The sequence below is a fragment of the Hippopotamus amphibius genome, chromosome 7 (assembly GCF_030028045.1).
Source record: "Hippopotamus amphibius kiboko isolate mHipAmp2 chromosome 7, mHipAmp2.hap2, whole genome shotgun sequence".
NCBI lineage: Eukaryota > Metazoa > Chordata > Mammalia > Artiodactyla > Hippopotamidae > Hippopotamus > Hippopotamus amphibius.
Genome location: NC_080192.1, coordinates 102,602,506 through 102,617,036, shown reverse-complemented (window position 1 = coordinate 102,617,036; position 14,531 = coordinate 102,602,506). Strand labels below are relative to the sequence as shown.

The 14,531-nt window shown below is 33.2% G+C and overlaps 2 protein-coding genes across 2 annotated transcripts in view; both read right to left on the bottom strand.

The window, feature by feature from the left end:
• Nucleotides 1-229: 229 nt before the first annotated feature.
• Nucleotides 230-2,544, bottom strand: LOC130857672 (non-histone chromosomal protein HMG-14-like). Its single transcript, XM_057743386.1, has 2 exons — nt 2,520-2,544; nt 230-1,166 (listed from the first exon to the last, which is right to left on the bottom strand). Exons 1-2 carry the CDS (start codon nt 2,542-2,544, stop codon nt 721-723), a joined length of 471 nt encoding a protein of 156 aa, XP_057599369.1. The 3' UTR covers nt 230-720.
• A 2,463-nt stretch (nt 2,545-5,007) lies between these two features.
• Nucleotides 5,008-14,531, bottom strand: part of PNPT1 (polyribonucleotide nucleotidyltransferase 1) — a 49,621-nt gene continuing 40,097 nt past the window's right edge. The window contains exons 19-28 of the mRNA XM_057743587.1: nt 11,856-11,962; nt 11,330-11,401; nt 11,182-11,245; nt 10,695-10,778; nt 10,282-10,365; nt 9,250-9,356; nt 9,107-9,162; nt 7,998-8,076; nt 6,533-6,580; nt 5,008-5,370 (exon numbers count right to left, since the gene is read on the bottom strand). Coding sequence (XP_057599570.1) covers nt 5,212-5,370; nt 6,533-6,580; nt 7,998-8,076; nt 9,107-9,162; nt 9,250-9,356; nt 10,282-10,365; nt 10,695-10,778; nt 11,182-11,245; nt 11,330-11,401; nt 11,856-11,962 — 860 coding nt within the window. The 3' untranslated portion in view covers nt 5,008-5,211. The remainder of the gene's footprint in view (nt 5,371-6,532; nt 6,581-7,997; nt 8,077-9,106; nt 9,163-9,249; nt 9,357-10,281; nt 10,366-10,694; nt 10,779-11,181; nt 11,246-11,329; nt 11,402-11,855; nt 11,963-14,531) is intronic.

Sequence of the window (14,531 nt, the reverse complement as noted above, 5' to 3'; positions counted from 1 at the left end):
CCAAAAATCCAAAAAATCATGTAGTTGTGATTCTTTTCTGAAGTTATTCCAGTGACTTTCCAGCTTAAAATTTGGAGGCAAATTTTCCTTAACAGGATATCAAGTACCAATATCTTCAAATATTGATATGCTGTTACATCTGAAGTCCCACTAATTCACAATTTAATATCATATACACTACACACTCCAATTGTCAATCATTCACAGCACATTAACAAAGTTACTGGAAGAACTGGACTACCACAACGAAAGATGTTACAGGGTGCACAAAATTCTGACCAGGAGAGCCGAGATCAAGGAGTGAGTAATTTGCTTTAGGAAACAATTCTACCAAAAACAGAGGAGCAATTTAAAGTGTTCAAGACATTAAATGCACAACTGACTCCAAACTGCCATTTAGTATGCTTTGTATTATAGGATATAAAAGCTACCCCCCATCTATGGAATGTTAAGCTGACACCCAAGACAATCAAAGCCTCCCATATTCAATATCCCACTATCTTCTGGTTGTACCAAAAAATAAACAACCAGCAAATGATTTCACCTCTTAAAAAAAAGCATTTACACTTAAAAAATGGGATGAGGTGGGATTCCCTCCTTATTTTTAAAAATGTTTCTAGAACTACTAAAAAACTTGCATTTACAAAATAGTTGATAAAAATATTCCTCTGGATTGTACAAGAAGGGAGACAGGGACCACTGAGGACCAGGTGTGTGATTTTAATCCGACTTGGCTTCTTTCTCTCCTGCTTCATCAGAGGCTGGGCTCTCCTCGTTTTTAGTTTCTCCGTTTTCTGTAGGTAAGTCTTCTTTAGTCTCTTGGTTAGCCACTTCGGCCTGTTTTCCCTTTGCTCCCCTTTTCCCTTTTGTTTGCACTTTTTTGTCTGAAGATTTATCCTTTCCCGCCGCCTTTTTTGTCTTCGTCTCCACTTTTGTGGGAGCCGGTTTAGCTGACAACCTCGCCGATCTCCTCTTGGGCTCCCCCTTCGCCGCCCCCTCGGCGGAGCTGACCTTCCTCTTGGGCACCGTGGCGGCGGGGCGGGCGTGTGCCGGGTGCCTGCGGGCCGCGGCGCGCCGAGAGCCTTCGCGGAGCTGGGCTGTCTGGCCGCTGCCACTCCTCCCGCCGCCCGAGCTGCTGGGACCCGCTGTATATATGTTCTTAATTTCTGATAGATAGCACTTACCAAGTTAAGAACAATTCCTAATATTCTGAATTCTCTAGGAAATGTACATTGAATTCTATAAATTGCCTCTTTTGCATCTGGTTATCATATGATTTTTCTCTGTTATTCATTATAGAGATTATATGCCTACCCATCCTTGCATTTCTATAGAACTACTTGGTCCTAATAGCTATTGCCAATATTTTATTAAGATAATTTATCTGTTTTCATAAATGATAATGGCCTACATATTTTTATTTTTTTTAAAATATCATCTCTTCTAATTATGGGTCCTTGGCAATTGCATTAAATTTTATAGCCACACTATCAAAACTATAGCCAACTATGCAATTTCGTTTTCATGAAACATTGGGTATTCTTCAGTGTTTCCCAACACATGCAGAATAAAGTTCAGAGTCCTACGGCTAATATTCTAAACCCCTCTACAATCTGATGTCTATTTACTGTCTTCTTGATCCACTGATAAAACTGTTCCACTCCACAGGCAGCCTGGCAGCCTTTCCCTTTATAATCATCCTTTGAAGCCCAGCTCAAATATAACCTCTCCATAATGAAGTCCTATTTCAATTCCACTTCTTAGAAACTTTCACTTTTTCTTCATTAGAATTAACCTGTTCTTTCCCCAATTTTTATGACTTTTTAAAAACCTTTACTAGACTGCTCATCAGTCTGCCTTTCATAAATTACTGATTCTATATTAGACTATATGTAAGTCTCATAATTAGTAATTACATTTAATTTGGTGAGTTTCAGTGTTATTTTGAAACTTGTTGCAGTGATTTGAGATATGCTTGAGATGGTAAAACTGGGATTGTTTTAAATATTATCTCCGCAAGTTATTTATGCCCCAACTGCTTTCTAGGATATTCAGGTGAATATCCAACCAGTGTGTCTGTTGGTGACTTCATACTCATACTTAATAAGTCAGACACTTTCTCTTCAAAACTATTTTGCCTCTCCAGGTTTACTGTTCATGTCACACATCCTGCTGTCCTCACAACTCTCAGGCTGAAATCCTCAGTCCTAACTGCTTCTTTTTCTTCCGCCCACCTAAATCCCCTTCTAAGTTAATCTAAGTCTATCCATTTTCTTTTTACATTTGTTTTGCAGTATCTTGGCTCAGTCTGCTTTTTCTGAACATTCTCCCTTCCCAGGAGTGGGCCCTTGTGAATTCTCTGACTAGTTGCTGGTACCAGGTTTAGGGTTACCATACTTAGCAAACAAAAACACAGGATATCCAGTTAAATTTGAATTTTAGATAAGGAACAATTTTTTTTTAATATAAAGTATATCCCAAATATTGCATGGGCCATACTACACTGAACATTTGTTTACCTGAAATTCCAATTTCACTTGGCATTCTGTTATTTTATCTGGCAATCCTATTCAGGTTTGACACTTTTCTCAAGCTAAGCCTCATTTGGAGAAGCCGAACTCAGAGACAAGTATATTCCTGTGGGATAGCCATCTTTTGCCCCATGCTGTGAAAATACATTTGCATAGAAGAAAAAAGCTGTTATATGGAAAGAAGCACAAATGAGAAGCCATGAGACTCCACAGGTAGGGAGAACTGTCTTAGTTCTTAATAATTTAACAGTCCTGGTTCCAGTCCACCATAGGGAGAGTGACTTGCCTTCTGTGAAATAAATTCATGGCCCTGTGATAAAATTCCCCCTTTGCTTTAGCTTAACTTAGACTGGTTTCTGTCCCTTGATACCAAGACACATTCTCTTTTCCATTTTTGCTGCTCATCACCCTAGTCATGAGCCTGAAATTTTGTAAAAGCTTTTTAAACTTTTACACAACCTTGGTACCTTCCTCCTTCTTACAAGTAACCAAGTATATTCTTGCCTGATATTAGTGTCTTCCTTCTTCTTAGAAGTAACCAGGCATATTCTTGCCAGATTAAATGCTTTGAAAAATATCACATTGCACCAAATATCTCCTCTTGTTTCATATTCTTTAATAAAATTTGCTAATTCTGGTGAAGAACAGGCACAAGATTAAGGAGTAAAAGACTATGTGAAATTGGTTTATAGAATGGAAAGGCTGCTGCATATTCTAGACATACAATACCAATAAAGTTGTTAGTCCCTTTACCTGGAATTTTCTTTCCCTAATAGCTGCACATCTTCCTCCACTTTGTTTAGGTCTCTGCTCAAATGTTACCTATTCAGAGATGCTATTCTGTATCACTGTAACTAAAATACTACCTTTTTTTTTTAATCACTCTATCCCCTACCCATTTGTTTTTCTTTAAAGAACCTACCACTATCTGACATGTTGTATACTTATTTATTGTTTGCTTCCATCCACTAGAATGTGAGCATTGGAACTTTATCTGTTTTGTTTACCGTTGCATCTCCTGTACACATTATAGTACCTGGCACACAAGTGTTGAATAAATGAATGCTATTCTTGGCTGAACTGAAGTAAGAAAGATACTGATGTTAGATCCAGAAATTCAAGATATTCTATAAGAAAAGAAAAAAATGATTGTATAAACGGTCATTTATGGGCAGGGAGACATCAAAAACAAAGATTATAAAGGAAAAAGTCTTCTAAGTACCTACCTACCAAAGATGAGTACTCAATTTGATTTGAGTCATTATAAATTAGAGATCTTAGCATATAAAAGCCCTCATAGAAGAATTTTATTTTAAAGTAGAGAATACTACCAAGATGTGAATGAAGACAAAAATAAGAAAAGTTCAGATATAAAGTGTAAGAACTTGATTTAAGTGGAAATGAGACCTTTTTGGTGGTTTATAGTTAATGACTTATATTTTCACTTTGTGGCACTACTGGTCTCTATAAGAACTAGCTTTATTTTTTCCATATTACTAGCAGTTGGGAGTCTTTTTGAAAAATAAAATATAAAACTCAAGAAAAACATAAATTACAATTTGAAATTCTACCAGTAAGGATTATATCTTAAACAGAACACAAAATGAGAATAAAATTTTTGTCACTATTATAAAATAGAACAATGAAATATACAAAGCATATACTTTAATCTTTCATTTTCAGTTGATCTTCAGTATTTCAGAAAGTATATTAACACTGCCTATCATGTTGTTTACACATTACACATATATACTAGTTAGCCCTGAGTTAAGAATTTACAAATATTTTATCAGATTTATAAAAGGACGAAGATTCTAAATTATGACTTCCACGAACCAGTTACTTTTTTTGTGGAATTATGATATATTAAATAATGGGAATGAACATGATCCTACTACTATTACTAGTAATTATATCGATAGCCTCTATACATGGCTGTTTCAAACATTTATTAACTGAAAATCATGATTCCTCCCTCCCTTCTACCAAGAACATCCATACATTAGCAATATGCATACACACAAAAATGACCTAGTTCTGTATGATGAGTAAATTATTTTTCTATATTTTCTAAATTTGAAAAATGTATTATCTCATTCTCAACAGGATCCCATTTATAATATTTACTCCACTATGTTTCTGGTTTTGTGACCAATTTGAAAGGTGGTGTATCATTAAAAACAGATTAAATTAGCTACCTCAACTCCTTACTATATCTGATAACTGTACTAAAGAAACAGGCACTAGTTTTGAATATGGTAAGTTCCAGTTTGTGAAACAGTTGTGGGTAAGTAAAGCTGTTGTGCAGAAGTAAGCTGTAAGATAACTAAAAGTAAACTGTCATTACTGTATAGGAAGAAGAAAAATATGTAGGAAGAAACCCATTATAGCAAATGTGACCTATTATTTCTAAATTTTTCAGATATTTCAAAATTACAAGAATTAAAGGGTAGTCTTTTCTAAGATGTATAAATGATTTACTTTTAATATATGGATTGATTTATAATGTAAATAAGAGTAATATAGGTTATTCAGAATTAAAAAATGGAACACGTAAAGTGAGCATTTTAATACAAATCATTAGAATATATTTATATTACATATAAATCTATACATTAGAAGATACTACTGAAATTTTGGTCTACAGAATATCACTCTAGAATTCTTAAAAAAAAAAAAATCACTGGGAAGAATTAGATGATGACTGTGAAACAGATTCTCCCATTACAATACTGCTTCTTTCATTTAAAGTTTTGACAATAGTTGTAGCTGGAGACTGGAGCACTTTACGAGAAAGCCTCATTCTTCCATCAGCTGGATCACGTCCAAAGTATTTCACCTGTGTTAAAGAAACAAATATACTTTAAAATTTACAGCACATTGACTGATACCCAAATTAAAAGATACTTAAATTTACATGGTCCAAATAAGGCAATGATTAATGTTTTTACTTGTTCACTGAAATCATAGCTCAGTGCTAACTGGAGATACATGCTAACAAATACAATTTGGTTAAGTAGTGATTATAAAAAAAAAGAAAACAGGGGCATTTAGTTGCCCAATTATAGTCTTGTGTTAGACTTATCTGTGCCTTCTTCCTCTCTGGGCCAGATGCCTATACTGGAAGAACAGTGAAAGCCATGGTGCATGAACCTAGATAAGGGCTTCCTGAGCCTATGTGTGCTACAAACTATACAGGATTATACTTAGCTCACTCAGTCTAACACTCAAAGGACCATCTATCACACTGGCGGTTATTTAGCTTGACCACAGACATTAAATTTAATAAAGACTTTAAAAACGGCCCACAATGTAGTTTTTAAGTCCCTTCTGATGTAAAAAAAAATCTTATACAGAGAGATTATGTTTTAGTTCTTATCCTTCCCTAGAGGCTACTGGAACAATGGGACTACAGATTGAGAATAAACTAGAAGTCTTAGTTACTCAGGTCATGGGTATTAGGTACAACTGGAACAGAATGTGGTGCAGCCAAAAAAAAACCCAGACTGGCAACCGCTTCTCTCATCTATTTATACAGCACTATTAAAAAGTTCAATTTTGTTATCAAAACTCTAGAACTGACATCATGGCTTTCATCAAACTCAAAAACTTTAGCCTCAAGCAGTATAGAAGCAATTAAAGTCTCAATCCTCAAATATGACATTCAAAGACCTTCAACAAAGTTACCTTATCAAATGTTTTACATCCTGTCTCCAAATCACTGACTCTACATAGCCATTGCTGACCTGCTCATGTATTTTTAAAAGCTCAAAAGGGGACTATTGTCCTAACTAAGCTGTAAGCTCCTTGAAGGAAAGAATTGTATCTAAATCCCTAATGAGTCTGTTTTAAGCAACCCTAAAGTTAAAAAAGAAGCACAGCATATAAATAATATAAATCATAGATGTTGATTTGATTCTTGCAGCTTATTTGATGAAACAAATAATTGAAACTTCAAGTATAATTTACAACTTTAAGGCTAAAAGGTTGGATACAAGTACCTGAATTTCTTGGCCAACTTCTAATCCTAAAGCAGTGGGATGTTTAATCTGAAAGAGAACATGTTAATCTATGAGCTGTCATACATAATTACCTACTATCCATGGCAGTGCACATTTTTTTTCCAAGTGGAAAACAGCTTTATTGGTTTCTCTGATTATAAAATCTGTTAATTATAAAGATTTAAAATAATACATAAGTGTTCAGATGATAGTAAAAATCATCCAAAACCCCTCTGCTTGTAGATAACTAATGCTAACACTCCAGTGAGTATCCCTTCAAATGTCTATTTAGTGTGTGCATTGCATTTGTACAAATGGGTCTTACTCAGCTTGTTGTTTTATAATATGCATATTTTTTACTCAATATGTTGAGATCTTTTCATATTAATAAATGAAGCATTACAACTGAATATTCAAATTATATTTGTTTAACCAGTCACCTAAAGATGGTCATTTAAATTGTTTTAAATTCCAGTGTTGCAAATGTTAATAGTCAGTGAATCTAGGTGAAAGGTATATGGGTGTTCAGTCTATTATTTTTTCAACTATTCTGGAGGTTTAAAATTTTTCAAAATAAAAAGTTGAGGGAAAATAAATTGCAGTGTTGCAATGATTATATATTCACGTGCTCTATCCTGTCAGAACAAAGTCCTACAGGTGGTGGAACTTCTAAGTCCAAAGGTACTTGTACATTTACCAAACACTCTCCAAAAAAGTTTGCCCCAGTTTACATTCCTATCAACAGTATATGTCAATGTCCATTTTTTCTCTACACTCTCATACACATTGGAAATTTTCAACTATCTGAAAAGTTGAAAAATGGTAACTTGGCTTTATTTGCATTTTAAAAAATTGCTGTTGATACCTGAATATCTTGGTTGGCATAAAAAAAAAAAACACAATTTTTCCATGTTCTTTGCTCATTTTCCTATTGATATTCCTCTTTCTTACTGACCTATACAAGCCTTTTGTACATGAAGCCTCTGTCATATAAGCATTTTTTCCCCTAAGTTGTTGCTTGTCTTTCAAACTTACTGTAGTTTTGCCATAATTTTAAAAAATCATGGGGTGAAATTTTATCACTTTATTTACATTTTTGGCTTTGATATGCTGAGAAAGATTTCCCTAGTCCTAAGATTATTAAAATATGCATATTTTCTTTTAGTGGGAAAACTGCGCTTAGCTAGATATTTTTAGTAACTAAATAGCCTCTAGATGTAACACTATTTTGGCTAGTCTACCTCAAAACACTCAAGAATGTTTCTATTCCATCATGGAAGGAGAAATATTATCTGGTAAACAGTGTAAAACCTTTTGTCAGCAGTATCTTTGTCTTTTTTTTGTTTTGTTTTTGTATTTAGGCTAGTAGTGGACAAAGTATACAATCCTCATCAACCTAGGTAATTTCACTATGGTTATTTTAAGGCAGTCTTAAAAAAATCAAATCTGCCTTTCTTGTTTTTACCTTGCGTTGATCAAGCTGTGTATTATGAAGTAGTACGGCAGTCATATTTGGATATAGTTTAACCATTACTCCAGTGTCTCTATAAAAAGGAAATAAGCCTGGTTAGAACAATAACTCTATTATCTACTGATAATTAAACTGTAGTTATGTTTTCATAGGAGAGCGAAGTAAAAAAATACATAAAAACCCCTGTCCAGTACGTTTTTATAACTATAAAAAGTATGATTATCCAAGAGGGATACTTATTTTACCAATTGAAAATACACCTTATATTTAAATACTTATGGATCAAAGGACAGAGAAAATTAAGGAAAAAATATGCAGGGAAAAGCTTTTGGAATGTATATTCTTTAATATTTCTCTTCATAATATTTTCCAAAAAATTTTGAAATGACATTAAATATTTTAAAATAAGTGTATAGAATTATCATCAACTTACTATAAGCAGTGATTTAAGGAAGGAGGTTAGCTAAAATGGGATACTCATTTCATTAAAAAATTTATCTTCCTTTTTTTCTCTAATCTAAAATAAACCATCCCATTTCTTAGTTTTCACCTGTGATATTAAACGAATTATCCCACTGCCTTTTATAATTCATTTCAAATAGTTCTGAACATTCATGCTACATCTGATAATTTCTTTTTTCTCCGAAAGGGAATTTTCTGACTCAGAAAATCCAATATTTTTAGCTGGTAAAAAACAGGATTTGAAGTTGAAACTGGCATTTTAAAAAAATGCACCACTTAGGCATTAAGTAGTACTATCTTTAAAACAAACAAGAAACTTCCAAAAAAAAAAAAAAAAAAAAAAAAGGAAGAAAGAAAAAGGAAATATTGCTAACTCTATCTGGGGCTGTTTACTGGGAAGATTAAAATGGTGGGAAATTGGGTTAAAGAAAACAATTCAGTTGGAAGACTCTATTAGTATAATTATAATCACAGAACCATGTTAGTGAAAGTCTATGAACTGGTGTGGAAAATAAATTTTATCTTAAAAACTGACAAATGATCACCTTACAATTTCAAAGTCAATGATGCAAATATGAAGTGAACATGAGCTTGTAATATAAATCTTATAAAAATTAGCACAGCATTTTAGTTGATATTACCTGATTTCAGTTATTGTGGCGGTATACACTGCTCCAAATTCTAATTGCTGCTCTTGCTGTAAGTGCAAAATAAGCCATTAGATTCAAAAGAAAACAGGAACAAAAAGTAGAAAAAAAGTAACTATTAAAAGAGCTATACTTACATCATCTTTGCAGATTTCGGTAATGAAGTCTCTTGCTTCATGCATGGCACTGGGTGTTGGTGCAAATATAGAAAATGTTTCTTCATCCACCTGACTAATAGTTACTCCTTTAAAAAAAATAATTTTATATATTAAAGTTAACTTGCTCATTCCACTGGAGAATAGTCTTAAAAGTAGATGTGAGAGCAGGGGAGTGACCTGGAAGTAGCTGGGTAGGGCTGTGCTATGTTTAATCTCTGCAATAGAAATGAAGGGATTCATTCACCAACAAATACATATTGCACACCTGCTAGGTATCCAACACTGTGCTAGGCCCTGGGAATACAACAGTGAGCCAATGTCCTTACTATCTTGGAGCCCACAATCTAGTGGGAGAAAGCATATATGTTCTAATTTTGGAGAGTTTGGTTTTGTGCTCTTAATTATGAGACGAAACTATACTAAAACCCTTTCCTCACCTTTTCTTCCTTCTCCCTCTTACTCTTTAGATTGGTGAAGAGATGGATGCGGGACGAAATCATGTCAGTTTCTTCAGTCTTGAGAACTGCCTAAGGTGACTCTACTCTCCTTCAATAACCTCAAAGCTGGTAAGTACTAGGTAACCCAAAGATTGATTCCAGAAAAAAAACAAATTAGCACATACTCTTTAAATAAAAGTCTAAATAAATAAGACTAAGTGAAAAATAGCAGAACTCATAATAAGAAGAATTAAAGCAAAGCTCTTCTAAAGTGAAAAAGTGATTTTTCTAAATGTTTGATTTTAAAATGTTGAAGAAAAACGGGTGAATTCTAAGTCACCCTTCTTGAATATAGTTAAAGATGATCATTTGCTGATTTATTAAGAGACATACATAGAAAACTTACAGTAAACACATGTCAATGTTACATCCTTTTCTCTTCTCACTGAGATGTCAACATTACATCTCTTTTTCCTTTCTCAAACGTATGTTTGGAAAAACACAACAGATGAAACGGCAAACTTACATGACCTAGCATTAAATTAAAAAATCCCAAACTTCATACAACTCTTACCTGTTTCAGCCTGAAGTTTTTTTAAATGATATCCACCTGGTCCAACAAATTTTGCTCGTTTTGATAATGGAACCTGAACAGTTTCTGAAATGTAGTACAGACAAAAATATTATTAATTCAAATATATATATATATATATATATATGAACCTAAAACAGGTACTGGTCACTCAAGACTTGACCTAGACACATGTAAAAATATTTCAGTATGAAATAAAGAAAAACAATCTGCTAGGTGACTAAAAAAATTCTAATGTCTAAGAATATCCCCTCAAATTTAAAGTATTTTAATTATAAAAGCATTTGACTTTTTTGTTTTGTGTATGGACTTAAAAAAATTTTTTTAATAGCAAGGTACTTTCATATAGTAATGTTTATTACCTTATCATGAAATCAGTAATTTTAATGTATTACCTACAACAGGTCCATTTTCTTTTCTAGATGCTCGAGGTTTTGAAATAGTTTTGTTCATAATCTGTAATATCTCCTTCTTCGCCACTAGAAGAGATAAAAACATAATAAAATTATAACTGTATAAAATAAATGTGATCAGATATAGCAGTATTCTTAGTAAAATCCAAACTCTTCAGCTAAATAATCAAAGTTCTTCACATCCCAATTACCTTAACAATTCTACTTGTATTCCCTTCTCCATAAATCCTATCTTGGGGAGTCCCTTAATTTGTAAAAATTGAATTTTCACTTATCTTCCACTGTGATGATTAGTCATGTACCCAATAACTTAATACTTCTTGATCTAGATTGTTAGATTAAATTTCATTTTCTAAAGCAGCATTTTATAATAAGCCTATTTTTAATAATAAGCCTAATGGGAATTATAGTTCCCATTAACACACAGACAATGATAAAAGGAGAAATCAGGCATACTGGCTTGGCTTACCTGAGGCTTGCTGAATAGCCTCCATTACAATTTTTATTGGTATTCCAGGTAATTTAATGTCAGCCTAACATGGAAATGGCAAACAATTATATATTGATTTATGACTATTTAAATATTTAAAAATGAAACAAAATGGATTTTAAAATACCTGTAATGCAGTTATTCCCTTAGTAGTGCCGGCTATTTTGAAATCCATGTCACCATGGTAATCTTCAATCCCCTTAAAGAATTTAAGAAATTATGAATATAGTTTTAAAAGTGAAATTCACCCATAGTCTCTGTAGAGGAATTTTTAAAAATAGCTTTATAAGTAAACCATGTCCTCTAGGACTATACACAAAAAAAATCTTGTATATTAACTACTGCTTTCAATTTGTGGCTTTTTAAGTTACAAATATTTCATTAGAAAATCACTTTATTTTTAGATCATGTTCCTCCCCCACAAATGCATAATGATTAATTTATAATCCTCCTAAAGTGAGCCATTGTGGATACTCATACTGTAGTATTTATTTTTAAATCACATCCTATAAAATCCAAGGCAAATATGCAGAAGAGGAAAGTAAGAACAAGGACTTCTATTTCTCCAGCACCAGCATTCTTTTAAGCATATTATGCTTGTAAACTGTGTATAATCTTCACCATTAAATATTTGAAAATGTGAATATACTTGCCAGAATATCTGTCAGCAAACGATAATCTTCTATTTCACCCTTGTCAGGATTATTTTTGGTGACTAATCCTACTGCCACACCTGCGACAGCAGATGAAATTGGAACTCCTATAATTGAGAAAAAGAACTTATGCGCAATATGTATATCAGCCCAACACAGGTTATTCATCATTCTGTTGACATTTATTTTAATGTAACTGGATGGTGTTCTAAATTGACAACTGCCAAAACTAAGTTAGAGGAAAGGTCTTAATAAATCATCTGACTACCTCATTTCTTCTTAAACATATAATAAAAGCCCCTTAACATAATTCTAATATAATTCTGATTTTATTCTCAACAAAAAACCTCTCTAATATAATAGCAAACTTAACTCTTAAAGTAATCCATTTCTTTGTGCTTTGCTTTTGGTGCCTTTTTTTTTTTGAAAAGTGATCATGTATTTGGTAAATCCTTCCAGCCTGAGCCCTTCAGTCCACCTCCCCATGACAGCCATCATTAGATTTTTTGTATATCCTCCCAGAAAATTATACCTAGGGAGTAAAAATGTGAGTGTAATCTTTTCTTTTCTTTACCTTATTCTTTTGAATGGCTGCAGAATGTGTTTATAAGCTATACAGAAGTGCTGTTACTGAGTCAAGGTGTGTGGGTTTACATTTGTTATAGTGTCAAACTGCCTTCCACAGTGTAACATTTTATACTTTTACCAGCAGTGTATGAGGGTGCCTGCTATTCTACGTTCTTGTTAATTTTTGTCAAACCTTTTGATCTTTGCTATCTGAATGATAAAGATGGCAGCTTAACTGTTTTTAACTTGATTTCTGTTTGAGTGAAGCTGAACTTTTTTCATGTTTCTAAACCATTTATATTTTTGTGTGTGTGTGAACTGCTTATTCGTGGTCTTCAACCATTTTCTTACATGGTTGTTAGTCTTTTTCTTATTGATTTGTAAGAGCTCTTTTAGTATGGACAGATCTTTGTTAAATATATAGAATATTATAGTAAATAAAATATAAATATGAAATATAATATAAAATATTATTTTCTAGTCTGTTGACTTTGTTTATTGTGATTTTTTCCCTGTATAGGATTTTATATGCAATCATGGTTCCTGGATTTTGCTTAGAAAGGTTTCTTCCTTTTTGGCCATACCACGCAACTTGTGGGATCTTAGTTCCCTGACCAGGAATCAACCCAGGCCATTGCAGTGAAAGTGCCAAGTCCTAATCACTGGACTGCCAGGCAAATCCCTAGAAATGTTTTTTCTGTCCAAGATTTTCATAAAATCTTCCTTGTTTAATTTTTCTGAAAAAAAGTTTAAAGTTTTGATCACTTAAAACTTATTTGGTATAGAGGAGTGTGGTAGAGACCTCATTTCATATTCTCTAAGCAATCTCACGTATGCCCCACAGTTTTAACTATCATCCACAATGCTGATGACTTAAAAATCTATCCCTCCTACCTAGTTCTCTTTGCTAAACCCTGGATCTGCCTATTTGACATCTCCAGCTAAATGTCCCCAATACATCTTAAATATATATATAAATATATTCAAAATTTAATCACCTCCCCCCAATAAATCCCTTTTCTCCTGCATTCCCATCTTGGTTGAAAGCAATAAGGCACTCATACTAGAATCAACACTTCTTTCTTCATTTCCTATATTCTATTAAGTCACAAAGATCTGATTAGTTTATCTTCTATTTTTTTTTTTTTTTTAAAGAAAACTGTCCTTTCCTCTAAATACTGAAATATCTGTTGCTATTCCTTTAGTCCAAGTCCACATTATTTCTTGCCCTGGCAACAGTTTTCCTGTCCAGTTTTTCAGATTTTAGTACCCCCACTCAGCTCCCGTTCTCTCCCATGAGGGCTATCAGGTAAGGTAGGAAAAACTACCCCGAAAAGAAAGAAAGAAAAAAAAAGGCAGATTCACATCATGCCACTCTTCTCCATAAAATCCTTCAAGTTCCACTATCTGCTTTTAGGAATTTTTTATATAAGTTATGTGGTCAAAAAAGTTTGGAAAACAGTACATAGCCTGTTCCTAGAGGTTCAATATTCTTGTTAATATACTTAAGTTTATTTAAACCATATTAAACAAACTTGCTTAACTCTGTGCAAACCTACTTTAGAACATTTTTTTTCGTAGTATACAATAATCAACGTCCTGTGCTACTCTATTTCATGGAATACTGAGTTGGGAAATACTAGCCTTAAAAGTTCAAACTCCTTAGCATAATAATGATCTCTGAAATCTCGTCCCAGTTTATTACATCATCACTTCTTTCAAATACATTTCAGAAACACACTGTACTGTTTCATAACTTTGCATATATTGTTCCTTTCACACAAAATACAGGCCCTGCTGCTAATATGCCTGGTCAACAGCCACTCAACCTTTAAACCCAGATGAAATGTAGCTGTGTCTATGAAGCCAATTATGTTCAACCTAGTTCTTCATCCATATTGTACATATTTGTATTATCTCTTTGATATGTTAGTATCTTTATGCTTGTTTTTGTTCCCATAAACTTTTTAAAAAGTGGGTATCATTTGTATCCCTGGAGTACAGACAGTGTGATGTGTGATGTAGGACATGGCAAGCATTCGTGTTTGAATCAAATACCATTTGTTGGCTCTTACCACAGGATTTGACATTCATTCTTATCAAAATTTT

What these genes read in the sequence shown, in the direction of transcription:
- LOC130857672 (XM_057743386.1), bottom strand. Translation starts at nt 2,544, where the DNA reads ATGCCAAGTGAAATTGGAATTTCAG. An exon ending in AAGTGAAATTGGAATTTCAG is followed by an intron (nt 1,167 to 2,519) that starts GTAAACAAATGT and finishes GCTATCTATCAG; the next exon opens with AAATTAAGAACATATATACA.